Source organism: Mercenaria mercenaria, chromosome 2 (assembly GCF_021730395.1).
Source record: "Mercenaria mercenaria strain notata chromosome 2, MADL_Memer_1, whole genome shotgun sequence".
Classification (NCBI taxonomy): Eukaryota; Metazoa; Mollusca; class Bivalvia; order Venerida; family Veneridae; genus Mercenaria; species Mercenaria mercenaria.
The window spans coordinates 119,763,290-119,779,857 of record NC_069362.1 but is presented as its reverse complement, the minus strand read 5'-3'; the positions used below and the strand labels follow the sequence as shown (position 1 = coordinate 119,779,857).

General features: G+C 33.6%; 1 protein-coding gene across 6 annotated transcripts in view; it reads right to left on the bottom strand.

The window, feature by feature from the left end:
* LOC123565021 (paladin-like) overlaps positions 1 to 16,568 on the bottom strand; it is a 319,425-nt gene that overhangs the window by 43,839 nt on the left and 259,018 nt on the right. For all 6 annotated transcript variants that reach the window (XM_053537674.1, XM_045359004.2, XM_053537676.1 and 3 more), the window contains one exon: positions 2,085 to 2,186. In XM_053537674.1, the coding sequence (XP_053393649.1) occupies positions 2,085 to 2,186 (102 nt within the window). The remainder of the gene's footprint in view (positions 1 to 2,084; positions 2,187 to 16,568) is intronic.

Genomic DNA, 16,568 nt, shown 5'->3' with positions numbered 1-16,568 from the left:
ATGTATAACAGTATTTTTTTCAACATAAATGATATGTAATGGGTGTATGTTTATGGTTTGAAACTTATTCAATCATATGTTTTTGGACATTGGTTTTTAAAATCACCCTTTCTGCACAAATCTGACATGAAAATAAAACTTTACCTAGAAAAGTTGTTGCTGAATGCAATATAACTAACATATAATTATAAAACCTATTTTTTTCTCACATTTTGCATGTTTATAAACCACATGCCAAATTTCAAGAATGTCCAGTAATTCTAATTTCTAGAATTGTCATCTCAAAATTGAGTTATTGTACAGATGCACAGGGGACACATACTGAAGTTCAGTGTAATATTCATCCATCATTAGTTTTCTATTCATAAAAAGACTAATGGTAATCAACTTTAGACAAATGCTATTAAAAAATTAGTTTATTCTACAAAATAACTACAAAATTGAAAATTTTCACTACAAAAACATGAAAATTGAACAGAATGTAATGCTTTAAATGAAAAATAAGTGACTTTAAACATAACTAACACACTGAAATCATTTAGTTTACATGAACTGCTTATTCAGAGTAGAAAAATGACAAAATGCCATGCATGATAAAACGGTATTGTAAAAATCATACATACTTTATAATTTTACTAAAAAGGGTGCACAGGGGACAAATTGTGTCAAAATATTTATTCATAGAATATGTTAATGGTAAGTAAAATTCTTTTAACTACACAATATTTACTAGTGAACATTTACATATGTAGGTAAATTTAAGAGCTTAAGAAGCAATAAAATTGATGTTTCCACTTTTAAACTTGAAAATTAGCAACTTCAGAAAAAAATGCAAACAATGAATTTTAAATTGTCCAGGGTTTCTTATATAATGCTTAATTATCAAGAAATGCCTAAATTTTGCATTCACACTGCTAAGAATATAGAACTGCCACCACAAATTACTGGAATGCTATGATAATTGATATATGTAAAAAAAGGGTGCACAGGGGACATCACTTTTGGCTTTGTGAATATTTAACAGTCTGTAATATGTGAAGTTGAACGCTGCTTTGTATCTATTGTAACTCCCTTTCAAGGAAAATAAAGTAAAATCCCATTTTATTTAAAGAATAAAAGAAATCTGACACTTAACAACTGAAAAGGTGCACAGGGGACATTTTGAGGTGTATAGAAATTCATCAAGTTTCTGAGAAAGTTGATTAATTAAAGAAAAAAATCATACTGTGTCTTCACAGCTGAAAGGATAAAGATCTTAGAAAAACATTAAGACTTTAGAAAAGTAATAAGGTTATGAAATTGTAGTGTTCAACATTTTAATTTAGTATTTTTTTCACTATTTTTTGTGAAGGGGGTTCCATCACAAGATGTGAAATCTTGGTAACAATAAGATGTATGTAATGAAAAAGAAGTATTTTATTTAAATGTGCAGAGTTTAAGTTACATAAAAAAGTCAAAGCTGTAACAATAAAGCATGATTTTAAAAAGTAAGCCACAGTTGAAAACTATACTTCATGTAAAATGTCACACTTTTTTGGGTGCACAGGGGACAAAATTGGCTATATAATTTAATATAACTTTAAAACTGCTTGAGCCATCAAGATAAAATTGCACACACTTATTGATTACATTGATTTGGATATAATTTGCTCCAAAACAAATTCTAAAACTGAACTGAATTAAAGTAAGGTGAGAGAGAAGAAAAAGCTTCATTATTTTGAAAACCACCCAAATACATTTTTCTGGCGCCAATAACATTACTTACTGATCAACCCTAGTACATTTCTGTAACATTCAAGAAATGCTCAGTCCAGATATGAGCTGCGCCATGAGAAAACCAACACAGTGCATTTGCGACCAGCATGGATCCTGACCAGCCTGTGCATCTGCGCAGTCTGGTCAGGATCCATGCTGTTCACTAACAGTTTCTCTAATTGCAATATGGTTTGAAAGCGAACAGCATGGATCATGACCAGACTGCATGGATGCGCAGGCTGGTCTGGATCCATGCTGGTCGCAAAAGCTGGTTTTCTCAAAATGCAGCTCATATTATGACTGAGCCAAGTTAGTATACATGTACGTACTGAAGCATGATCTTCTTGCATTTCTTCTAGTTTCAGCTTGGCTGCCATAATCTCTGTCCTCAAGTTGTGTGTCGTGCAACAGTTGTCTATCGCCATGTCAACCTGAAGGCATATATTTAATGCATTTAACATACATATAGAAAAAGTAACATTGAGCATATATGTGATATAATTTTAAAATCTGGTGCAGGTTAAACTGATCACTGCCTGCTGATTCATTTTCATCCCTATGGCAACCATGACCTTTGACAAACTGAGCCTAAAATACAAAAGGGGTCATCTACTGACCACAGGAAATTCATAGTACTAGGGTTGTGTGCTTGCTGGCCAAGACATGCCCCTGCATAATCAGAAACCATTTTCAGTCTTAAAGTTAAGGTCACCTTGACCTTTGACCTACAGACCAAAAAAAAAAAAAACAGAGGTCATCTACTACTGGTAACAACCTGCAATCATCCTTGGAAGTTAAATGGTCTACCAATGGACAGACATGAATATGAGCAAAACAGTACACCAGTCTTCTCCAAAGAAGGCATACGTAAAGATAGCTCATATCCCTTGCAAACAACTACAAAAATATCACATTTTACTGGTACTAAAACAGTAGTGACAGGCTTCAACACATGATACCTTTCTCTACCAGAAACTGCAAGAACCCAGAAAAGGAAAGCACAGTCCTAGGACAGTGTTCTGAGGCAGATAATAACCTGTGAAAATGTTTTTCTATGGTTTGACCTACTGACCTAGTTTAAAATCTCATGTTACCCAGTTTCAAAAACTGATCTAGATTTTATATACACAGACAGTCTGACAAAAGTTAATATTAGATGATCAAGTAAAAAAGAAGTTTTTAATCCCAGATGGCACAGTTTCGAACTCATTTGATATTTCACTAAGAGAAATATTCTGATCAAGTTTCATTAAGACTGGTCAAAAATTGTGACCTCTAAGTAAAGTTATTGACAAAGTAGAGATGGTACCTACCCAAATGAATCAAAGGGGGACAACTCTGAATTGATCAATAAACTGAAGCCAACATTAAACATTGATCAAAGTGAAAGAAAAATCAGATAGGTCCTTTTTCAAACAACTTATCAGGCAGACAAAATATGACCTACATTTGTTTAAATCCCTTTGTATTCAATATACAATATGCACGCTTTTCTCATGACTTACACTGACAGTTATTTTGTAAGTTGTAGCGAGGCCCTGATAGAAAGTTTATTAATGCATGAAGATTATATAGAATAATGCATACATTCCTTTAAAGAAAATTAACGACATAAAGAAACGTTATTAAGTTTTGATCTTTTAGCCAAAGTTGTTTATTTATTGTTCTCAATGGTGATACATTGGTTTACACAACATTTATATATCAAAATGAAAAATTTATATATCCAACAATGAGAAATAACAAAAAAAGTTAAACTGGTAACACAATAATTCATTGTCGTCAAATATAATTACAATGTTTTAAGGTAGTGGTTGTAATTACTACATGTTAAGGTAGCTGACAGGTAATGACTCTATGTAATGTATTTTAAGCAATTCTCAATTTAAACATTCTCTGGAGGGAACTAGCACGATCATTTGCTTTCTTTGAAAAACGAATAAATGCTGAAGATTACTCTATTTGATGATTTTCGTTACAGGTCGACTACCCTAAACAAACTAAACGGTGTTTTATTTATTGTTGAAAACAAAGTAACCGGATAATTTCAGATATCAACATTAATTTAAAACTTATACTGTTTACACAATTTGAAAAAAGGTTTTTATTGGGGCCTCTCATTTACAAATATATCAACAATTATCACCTGAATTGAGTGCATTCATGACTGGAAAATATTGATGGTAAAATGGTGTAGGTGTTTGTTTACAATATAAAATCTTTAATAACTTCTTTAAGGTACATTTTTGGTATGGTTTTGGTAAGCTTATAATAAAGAGCATGTCATTCTCTTTCACTCAGAATTTTTTTCAAGCGTTTTAGACTCTTGGCTAGTCTTGGAATTTGTCTTTATTAAAAGACAAAAGGAAGTTCAGTATAGGCTCTTTCAAAATGTTGAAAGTAGAGTAAACTTACCTTATACTCTATTGAATTTATTTAGCTGTGGGAGCTTTTGATATAGACTATAATTGGGGAAGTCCTAAATCTTTGAAAAACGGTCAATACAGGAGTTGTCCATTTTGCTTCAGATATTTTGAGAAAGTCATTTTTTAGATATCAAATATTTCTAGTTTTGACAGAGAGAAGAGGAAAACCATAAATATATTTAGAAAATTGGTGCACTTAGCTATCATTTCACTCTGAAAAAAGCCTATAAAGATGAATTTGAATTTTTCAGGTACCATCTCTAGACAAAGGACAAAACTTGACTGACCATGGGGTACTTGGTAACACAATGGCTTGCCCTAGGCGCTTTGTGCTCTGGTGAGCTAAAAAACACAAGAGTCGAGTTCAGAGACACTGGCCAAAGAAATATCATCATCATATCAAGGGAACTTGAGATTTTTCACAGTACCTATAGAATTAATTATGAAACAGCCATCAGAACATGCAATCTTAATGAAATTACTGTCATAGGAGAACAGATCTGATTAGAAATGTAGAGATGGTACCTGAAAAATTCAAATTCATCTTTATAGGCTTTTTTCAGAGTGAAATGATAGCTAAGTGCACCAATTTTCTAAATATATTTATGGTTTTCCTCTTCTCCCTGTCAAAACTAGAAATATTTGATATCTAAAAAATGACTTTCTCAAAATATCTGAAGCAAAATGGACAACTCCTGTATTGACCGTTTTTCAAAGATTTTAGGACTTCCCCAATTATAGTCTATATCAAAAGCTCCCACAGCTAAATAAATTCAATAGAGTATAAGGTAAGTTTACTCTACTTTCAACATTTTGAAAGAGCCTATACTGAACTTCCTTTTGTCTTTTAATAAAGACAAATTCCAAGACTAGCCAAGAGTCTAAAACGCTTGAAAAAAATTCTGAGTGAAAGAGAATGACATGCTCTTTATTATAAGCTTACCAAAACCATACCAAAAATGTACCTTAAAGAAGTTATTAAAGATTTTATATTGTAAACAAACACCTACACCATTTTACCATCAATATTTTCCAGTCATGAATGCACTCAATTCAGGTGATAATTGTTGATATATTTGTAAATGAGAGGCCCCAATAAAAACATTTTTTCAAATTGTGTAAACAGTATAAGTTTTAAATTAATGTTGATATCTGAAATTATCCGGTTACTTTGTTTTCAACAATAAATAAAACACCGTTTAGTTTGTTTAGGGTAGTCGACCTGTAACGAAAATCATCAAATAGAGTAATCTTCAGCATTTATTCGTTTTTCAAAGAAAGCAAATGATCGTGCTAGTTCCCTCCAGAGAATGTTTAAATTGAGGATTGCTTAAAATACATTACATAGAGTCATTACCTGTCAGCTACCTTAACATGTAGTAATTACAACCACTACCTTAAAACATTGTAATTATATTTGACGACAATGAATTATTGTGTTACCAGTTTAACTTTTTTTGTTATTTCTCATTGTTGGATATATAAATTTTACATTTTGATATATAAATGTTGTGTAAACCAATGTATCACCATTGAGAACAATAAATAAACAACTTTGGCTAAAAGATCAAAACTTAATAACGTTTCTTAATGTCGTTAATTTTCTTTAAAGGAATGTATGCATTATTCTATATAATCTTCATGCATTAATAAACTTTCTATCAGGGCCTCGCTACAACTTACAAAATAACTGTCAGTGTAAGTCATGAGAAAAGCGTGCATATTGTATATTGAATACAAAGGGATTTAAACAAATGTAGGTCATATTTTGTCTGCCTGATAAGTTGTTTGAAAAAGGACCTATCTGATTTTTCTTTCACTTTGATCAATGTTTAATGTTGGCTTCAGTTTATTGATCAATTCAGAGTTGTCCCCCTTTGATTCATTTGGGTAGGTACCATCTCTAAGAAATGTCAGTTAATTGTGATATGTTTTGACAGTGCTATATTGTACTGATGCCTTAGTATTAAATTTACACGTATCAGTATTATTACTGCAGGTTATGTTATATTCACAATCTTTTTATTTTTAGTTTTTTTGTTATTTTTCATGAAGAAAGCTACATACAATAGTTCAACATGCACAAGTATAATACAGTTGAACTTCATTTGCATGAACTTGAAGGGACAGCAAAATTTGTTTGAGTTATAGATATCTGAGCCACTGAAAATTATACATGATATAGGGATTTTGCTTGGACCGGCGATGAGTTTGAGCAAAGGGTGGCGTTTGAATATCAGAGTTGGAGTGAATGAAGTTTGACTGTACGCTGTACTGTAGTCAGACGTACTACAAGCTACTTGACAAATGGAATAATTTCATATCTAATATAAATGTCTATTAAATATTGAAACAAGCGCATCCCATATATCCCCTACGGATGTCATCACTCATCTGCAAGTGCTGGACAGTATGTAACAAAAGAGTTATAGTTCAGAATTTCTAAGTACAAAAAGGGCCATAATACTGACAAAATGCAAATCAGAGTTATGGTTCTTGGCCTACATAGTCACCTAATGATGATAAACAAGTGTGCAAAGTTACAAAGCTGTAGCTCTTATTTTGAGAAAAAGTGGACCTAAACAAAAACTTTAACCAAGAAACTCAAATTTTCTAAGTATAGAAGTGAAATTATTCTCGTTGCTGTAGTAATTTGTTGATATTGTTTGGCGGGAATTTAGAACGGGTTTTTCGTGGTTAGTCGGGGGTAATTAAGCGTTATACAGGTGTAGTCGTCACTTGAGGCTAGAATTTTGACAGCAATACACATCGGGACCCTCCCACCCTCCCTTGTTCGAAGCTGAACTAAAATATCAAATGGACAATGGATATATTAAAATTAAAGCTTCATCGCTTTATATAATAAGAATGACTGTGTTCTGACTTTCGAATAATTAACTAAACTATTCATTTGGATTTAAAAACCTGAACAACATACTTTCATAATCATAATCATAATATTAAATAATAGTTTCTGAAAGCTGACTGGGTTTTTAGGTTTATGATTATTAAAAGTATGTGTTAGTTTCGTTTCAGAATATCTTAAAGAATCAAGCTTACAATCTGTGCCAAAAGCATGATAGGTACAACAAGAGGAATATCCACATTATCGAAATGTTGCATTTACTCCACGAAAAATGTAAAGATATTTGCTGTCAAAATAAAGTCATAGTCTAAACCTATACTGTATCTGTTTTTTGTTCTGATAATCACGGTGTATACCCATATCGGATCCCTCTCTGTGGAAAATGAGAAAACGGATCCCTCTCTGTTCGGGCACAGGACACTCTCTGTGCTAAACAATGAACTCCAACGTCAGTCAGCTCAAATCTAATTTACAGTTTTTAAGAAAAGGCAGACCTAAACAAAAGTTTTAACCAATGCCTACACCGAGGATCAAGTGACTACAATATCTCATAGATTTTTTTCAAAAATCAGACAAGCTAATATAACTGACCTGGAAACTATCAGGTCTATAAAACTAATAGTTTGATAATAAATTAAGCTGTTAATCAATCATGATTAAATGATTCCCAATCTGATCTTAAGCAATTAGTTTCATTGCTGATCAATTAAGTCAAGATATAAAATAGAAACTTTTAACTGTTCAGTTGGAGAACGTTCATCTTTAGTTATTAATACACACGTAAAGTGACAACTACATAAAATTGTGAAAAATCATACCCTTGAGCATTACAGTATATTTAAAATACCCAGAATTCTTCATTGTTCAATTTCCAGAAAATTTGCTATTTCGACAAATTTTTGCTAGAAGTTGTATACATGTACTTGATTATAGATTAAACCTGAAAAAAGACGATTAATTTCTGATCATAAGCTAACTGCAAATAAAAGACCTATACAGACAAAAGATCTGTACAAATACATTGTAGTATCATATTATCATGTCACAGCTATACATCAGGGAAACTTTATGATTTGTTTGCGCGATCAATATAATTATTTCCTTAAAGTCCATAGAAGCCAGCTAATTATCGGAACAGTACAATAAGTATGTATAAAATATCCATTTTAGTCTCTTATAATTATTTTTCTCCTGAATACAATAATATGGGGCTTCATGGAAAACAGTTGGAACTTGCTGATTTAATGAACGATGTTACGACATTTTTCCGTTAAACCCTGGCAATACTGAAGAGAAAGATGACCATCTTGGTCTTGATTAGAAAACTCCTGTATTCTAGAAGCAGGAAGATAAGATATTTCTCAATGATATAATGTTAATGTAAGAACTTTTCCTCTTTGATTTTTGTTCATTCCCAAAATGGTGAGGATGTTACCATGACAACTATTTGGGGGAGGATGCCAGCACCAATCGATCCATTTGACTATAATTAGTAGAGACTTACCCTAAGCCCTCTTTACACAAAGGAAACAATGTGTTATATATAAATTGTTGAGTGAACACCATTTATCAATCATAATCCTGTCTATATTATATCAGTGCAATGGAAAAGTATTTAGCTACCTATATTACCTGCTGTACAGGATAACTGATTCATGCATCTAACAGTCCTGAAATTGTTTTCTTTGATTTTCTCATATTTCTAGATATTTTTCCCATACGTTGACACATATATATGGGAAGCAGAGATTATTCTCTTTCCAGCAATTATATAAGCTTCCTTAACATATTTTACCTTGTGAAATTCTGTGGGTTTTAACTTAAAAAAAAAATTGTCTGTTTCTTGACAAATTTCACCACAAAAATGTCACATTTTCTCCAAGGGCATTAAGCAATTTGTTCTTTTAATACATATTTTTCTTTTCAAGGCTGACAATTACGTAATTGCATGATTTTTTCATGCTAGAGTAAAAAGTGCATGTTTTGCATGGATACTATGCACAGCATCAAAGCCTACAATAAAGTATTAGCAGAGTTGTCTCCATTTCCAAATATTTTACCCAGGATCATTTTTTCAGCTCAAAAACTGTTTTAAAAATGACATCTTGAATGATTTCTGCTGTGTACTTTATGCAGTTAGCTACACAAATCTAAAATGCCTACTTTAAGTTTATACTTTAGTTACAATCCTATAATTAGGTTTGAAAATCTAAAAATATGGTTGCATACTGAGGTCGTAACATTATGTCATAAATTGTCTGATCTGTATCACTGCTTATTGATTAAATAAAAAAAACAAAAAAAATTAGGAATTCACAATTTGTTAGTACTAGAGAGAACTTGATAGACCAAAAAAGCTCCAAATCTTAAGAACACACTTTTGAACTTAGAAAAATGTTTACAGCAGACTCAGTTTGTTTAAGGTAGCAGATCCACAGTGGTAACTGGTAATATTTTATTAATTACATATTTTTGTATGGCATTTCAGCATTCTTTGGACCATAAAGTGAAGCTCGTACAAGCACCTCAGGCTTTCCATTTATACAACAAAATACCAAAATTGCACAGGGAGAATACAAAATTTCTGACTGTCCTCACAGGTGCATTATAACTCTCCAGTCTATAAGAAGATCAGTTGTAGAAGTACAGGCAGAGTGGTAAAGTCTCCTGTGGTATCATGCAGTCAGCTTGTTTCATATTACTAATAACTGTGAAGTTGTCTTAAGCTACTCGCCCACATTGAGAGGAAATTTTCATTCAATCTTTTCACAGTTTGGCATGGATGTATTTATGCAATGAAAAATGATAAAAGTGAGTTAAAATAAGTGTTAAATATGTAACAACAGGCCAGAATGTACAATATTGCCCATCATAGCAAATTTTTACTCTAGCCCTTATTTGCAATGATTTTAATTCGTGTTGTGTAGTAATTATTGTAATTTTCTGTTTTTCAAATCACAAAAAATCCTAACCAGGTAGAGATACTTCAAATACACTAAAATTTGAAAGTAACATCTACGTTGTCACAGAAAAGTGCCTTGGTTTTCCCTAAGGTCAATTATAAAAAAGTTACAATATAAGTATTTAAGTAAAACTAAGGGAGTTAATTTAAAAAAAATAAATAATAATTAAATTCTAAATCCACACAAAAATCCTTACCAGGTAGAGACAGGTCAAAATACACCTCAAAATGGATGAAAACATGATGTTGTACTACAGAAAAGTGGTCTTGATTTTCCTAAACTAGTAAAAACGTTACATTATAGCTATTTATAGTAACAACAAAGGGAAGTAATTCTAAAGAAGGGACCTGCCCTGACACTCCGTTCATGATGGTGTAGGCTATATACAAAAAAGAAATGTTCTTTGTTTCATACAAAATCAGCTACTTCAGACAATTTGTGTTTCTAGATTTTCACTCCGTCGTAGACCTTTATCCACAAGTATCTAACATTTGCTTCAAGAAAATGAAAAGACAAGAGGGCCATGATGGCCATATCGCTCACCTGTATCATTGCACTTGAGGACAAGAAGGTCTCAGAAAAAATATCTAAGTCCAAAGGACAGGAACAACAAGAAAGAAATTTAACCAAAAAGAAAAAAAAATTCTTACAGGATAGATATGTAAAAATACACCTAAAAATTGGAGGTACCATTCATGTTGTACACAGAAAGGTCTGGTTTTTCCATGGCCAATAATAAAAAAGTTACTAAAATAAGCTATTTATATTAACGTAAAAGGAAGTAATTAAAAAAAATTATTGTAAGTGAACAAAAGAAGGATCTGCCAAATAAATCTGTTGACATAATGAAATTTCAGATCAGTATCTTCATTAGTTACGGAGATTACCCATTTTAATTTGAAACAAGCAGTCTGAAAGACAGCTAAATCCCCCGCCACTGCATGATATAAAGTAAACCTTGATTTAGGAGACACTACTTGAACTACATGGCTGATATGAATCTGCCATACGTCTTATAGTGATCTTTGACATAATGGTTTCATGAAAATCTTCAGGGTTTGCTGAATAAGTGAACTTTGACCATTGTGACCTAACTGAGGAAGTGACCATCTGGTCTTGATGAGGAAATACTCCAGTTTAGAACGGAGATAAGATATTTTCAATGATAAATGTAATGTAGAACTTTCCTCTTTGATTTTTGTTCATTCCCAAAATGGTGAGGATGTTACCATGACAACTATTGGGGGAGGATGCGCACATCGATCCATTTGACTATAATTAGTAGAGATTACCCTAAGCCTCTTTACACAAAGGAAACATGTGTTATATATAAATTGTTGAGTGAACACCATTTATCAATCATAATCCTGGTTTATTATATCAGTGCAATGGAAAAGTATTTAGCTACCTATATTACCTGCTGTACAGGTAATGATTCATGCACTAACAGTCCTGAAATGTTTTCTTTGATTTTCTCATATTTCCAGATATTTTTCCATATGTTGACAATATATATGGGAAGCAGAGATATTCTCTTTCCAGCAATTTATAAGCTTCCTTAACATATTTTCCTTGTGAAATTCTGTGGGTTTTAACTTAAAAAAAAAATTGTCTGTTTCTTGACAAGTTTCACCACAAAAATGTCATATTTTCTCCAAGGACATTAAGCAATTTGTTCTTTTAATACATATTTTTCTTTTCAAAGTGCTGACAATTACAGTAATTTGGCATGATTTTTTCATGCCTAGAGGTAAAAAGTGCATGTTTTGCATGAGATACTATGCTCACAGCCATCAAAGCCTACAATAAAGTATTAGCAGAGTTGTCTCCATTTTTCCAAATATTTTACCCAGGATCATTTTTTCAGCTCAAAAACTGTTTTTCAAAAAATGACATCTTGAATGATTTTTCTGACTGTGTACTTTGATGCAGTTAGCTACACATATATCTAAAATGCCTACTTTAAGTTTATACTTTTAGTTACAATGCCTATAATTAGGTTTGAATAATCTAAAAAATACTGGTTAGTGCATACTGAGGTCGTAACAGTTATTGTCAATAATATTTTGTCTGATCTGTATCACTGCTTATTGATTAAATAAAAAAAACAAAAAAACATTAGGAATTCACAATTTGTTAGTACTGGAGAGAACTTGATAGACCTGGTCCGCAGAATAAAGCTCAAAATCTTTAAGAACACACTTTTGAACCTTAGAAAAATGTTTACAGCAGACTCAGTTTGTTTAAGGTAGCAGATCCACAGTGGTAACTGGTAATATTTTATTAATTACATATTTTTGTATGGCATTTCAGCATTCTTTGACCATAAAGTGAAGCTCGTACAAGCACCTCAGGCTTTCCATTATATACAACAAAATACAAAATTGCACAGGGAGAATACAAAATTTCTGACTGTCCTCACAGGTGCATTATAACTCTCCAGTCTATAAGAAGATCAGTTGTAGAAGTAAAGGCAGAGTGGTAAAGTCTCCTGTGGTATCATGCAGTCAGCTTGTTTCATATTACTAATAACTGTGAAGTTGTCTTAAAGCTACTCGCCCACATTTGAGAGGAAATTTTTCAATTCAATCCTTTTCACAGTTTGGCATAGGATGTATTTATGCAATGAAAAATGATAAAAGTGAGTTAAAATAAGTGTTAAATATTGGTAACAACAGTGCCAGAATGTCACAATATATGCCCATCATAGCAAATTTCTTTACTCTAGCACCTGTATTTGCATCTGTGGTTGTGTAGTAATTATTGTAATTCTTCTGTTTTTCTAAATCCACAAAAAAACTCCTAACCAGGTAGAGATACCTTCAAATACACCTAAAATTTGAAAGTAACATCTACGTTGTACCACAGAAAAGTGGCCTTGGTTTTTCCCTAAGGTCAATTATAAAAAAGTTACAATATAAGTTATTTATAGTAACAACTAAGGGAGTTAATCTTAAAAAAAAATAAATAAATAATTAAATTCTAAATCCACACAAAAATCCTTACCAGGTAGAGACAGGTCAAAATACACCTCAAAATTGGATGAAAAACATGATGTTGTACTACAGAAAAGTGGTCTTGATTTTTCCCTACAACTAGTAATGAAAACGTTACATTATAAGCTATTTATAGTAACAACAAAGGGAAGTAATTCTAAAGAAGGGACCTGCCCATGACACTCCGTCTCATGATGGTGTAGGCTATATACCAAAAAAAGAAATTGTTCTTTGTTTCATACAAAATTCAGCTACTTCAGAACAATTTTGTTACAGTTTCTAGATTTTCACTCCGTCGTAGACCTATTATCCACAAGATATCTATACATTTGCTTCAAGAAAATGAAAAGACAAGAGGGCCATGATGGCCCTATATCGCTCACCTGTTATCATTGCACTTGAGGACAAGAAGGTCCTCAGAAAAAATATCTAAGTCCAAAGGACAGGAACAACAAAGGAAAGAAATTTAACCAAAAAGAAAAAAAAATTCTTACAAGGTATAGATATGTAAAAATACACCTAAAAATTGGAGGTACCATTCATGTTGTACTACAGAAAAGTGGTCTTGGTTTTTCCCTATGGCCAATAATAAAAAAGTTACTAAAAATAAGCTATTTATATTAACGTAAAAGGGAAGTAATTAAAAAGAAAATTATTGTAAGTGAACAAAAGAAGGATCTGCCAAATAAATCTGTTGACATAAATGAAATTTCAGATCAGTATCTTCATTAGTTACGGAGATATACCCATTTTAATTTGAAACAAGGCAGTCTGAAAGACAGCTAAATCCCCCGCCACTGCTATGGATAGTGAAAGGGTAAACCTTTGATTTTAGCTGTGACCTTGACCTTGAACTGACATGGCTGACTCATGAATTCTGCACAACGTCTTGATGAGGTGATCATTTGACCAAAGTTTCATGAAAATCCTTCAAGGGGTTTAGGAGATACAGAGCTGAAACCTTTGACCTTCAGTTGTGACCTTAACCTTGAGTTGACATGGCTGACTCATGAGTTCTTGATGAGGTGATCATTTTACCCAAGTTTGATGAAAATCCTTCAAGGGGTTAAGGAGATACAGAGTGGACACCAAATGGAAGGCTCAAACCTTCGACCCTTAGTTGTGACCTTGACCTTGAGCTGGCATGGTTGACTCATAAGTTCTGCACATTGCTTTGATGAGGTGATCGTTTGACCCAAGTTTGATGAAAATCCTGCAAGGGGTTTAGGAGATATAGAGCGGACACAAAATGGAAGGCTCAAACCTTTGACCCTAAGTTGTGACCTTGACCTTGAGCCGGCATGACTGACTCATGGGTTCTGCACATTGTCTTGATGAGGTGATCATTTGACCCAAGTTTTATAAAATTCCTTCAAGGGGTTTAGGAGATATAGAGCGGACACAAAATGGCAGGCTAAAACCTTTGACCTTGAGTTGTGACCTTGACCTTGAACCGACAAGGTTGACTCATGCGTTCTGCACATCATCTTGATGAGGTGATCATTTGACCCAAGTTTCATGAAAATCCTTCAAGGGGTTTAGGAGATATGGACCGGACACGATTTTGTTACGGACGGAAGGACGCACGGACGGACGGAAGGACGGACGCAGACCATTCCTATAATCCCTCCGCCATGGCAGGGGATTAATAAAGGGAGGTAATTTGACATAAAATCTGTCCATAGTTATCTACCCTGATTGACTCAGTCCAACTAATGATAATAATGAAATTTCAAATAAGTCCTATAAGTACTTACTGATATAAATCCATTTTGACTACAATCAGGGGAGGTAATCAGATATAAAATAACTCTGGAACCTACGATTGGATCTGATTTGTCATGTAATCCAAGATTTATTGTTGTTGAAGATATTTTGGAAGTTTGTATCAAATAAAACCATAAATGAAGTCTCTATATGGCTGCAAAAGCCAAAATAGCCAATTTTGGACCTTAAAGGGGCCATAACTCTGGAACCCATGATGGAATCTGGCCAGTTCAAGAAAGGAACCAAGATCTTGTGGTGATACAAGTTGTGTGCAAGTTTGGTTAAAATCAAATCATAAATGAAGTTGCTATTGTGCAGACAAGGTCAAAATAGCTAATTTTGGCCCTTTCAGGGGCCATAACTCTGGAACCCATTATGGGATCTGGCCGGTTCAATAAAAGAACCAAGATCTTATGACAACACAAGTTTTGTGCAAGTTTGATTAAATTCAAATTATAAATGAAGCTGCTATTGTGCAGACAAGGTCAAAATAGCTAATTCTGGCCCTTTCAGGGGCCATAACTCTGGAACCCATAATGGGATCTGGCCAGTTCAAAAAAGGAACCAAGATCTTATGGTGATACAAGTTGTGTGCCAGTTTGGTAAAAATCAAACCATAAATAAAGCTGCTATTGTGCAGACAAGGTCAAAATAGCTGATTTTGGCCCTTTCAGGGGCCATAACTCTGGAACCCTTAATGGGATCTGGCCAGTTCAAGAAAAGAACCGAGATCTTATGGTGATACAAGTTGTGTGTAAGTTTGGTTAAAATAAAATCATAAACGAAACCACTATCGTGCAGACACGAAATTGTTGATGGACGCACGGACACACGATGGACAAAGGGTGATCACAAAAGCTCATCTTGTCACTATGTGACAGGTGAGCTAAAAAAGGGGTGTTGAATAGTATGGAGTGAAATGCTAGTCACCTGAAGTCAGGTACCCTCATATTGCCGCATTTCAGAAAGCGGTCCGCAGAATAAACACCCTACTTTTGTTTTCAAGTAAACAACTCGAAAACATTCGTATATTAGCATGGAAAGTGTCCTATTTTATGTAAAATTCATTCCACGAGTGAAATAATGCGCATTTGGCCCCCGTTTTATGCGCAAATGCGTGAAAAATGGAAAAATTGGGATCTATTTATTAGGGACTTCTTTCGACTACACCATGGAAGCACATTTTTGACCGAATTACTGCGTCAATTGTGCCAAGTTACATCAAATTCCCTCCATGCATGAAGAAGAAAATTAATGCTCCAGACAAAGATATTCTTGTATCTGACCTTTGGCTTCTAAGTGTGACCTTGACCTTAGACCTAGGGATCTGGTTCTTGTGCATGACACTCTGTCTCATGGTGGTGAACATTTGTGCCAAGTTATATCAAAATCCCTCTATGCATGAAGAAGAAATGCTCCGGACAAAGTTTTCGTTCTTGTATCCTTTGACCTCTAAGTGTAACCTTGACCTTAGACCGAGGGACCTGGTTCTTGCACAAGACACTCCGTCTCATGATGGTGAACAAACTGTGCCAAGTTTCATCAAAATCCCTCCATGCATGAAGAAGATATGCTCCGGACAAAGTCATTTTTGAATCTGACCTTTGACCTCTAAGTGTGACCTTGACCTTAGACCTAGGGACTTGGTTTTTACACAAGACACTCCAACTAATGATGGTGAACAAATTGTGCCAAGTTTAAATAAAATTCCTCCATACATGAAGAAGATATGCTCCGGACAAAGTCTGTGGACGCTGCCCACCCACCCGCCTGCCAGGGGCGTTCCCATAATACG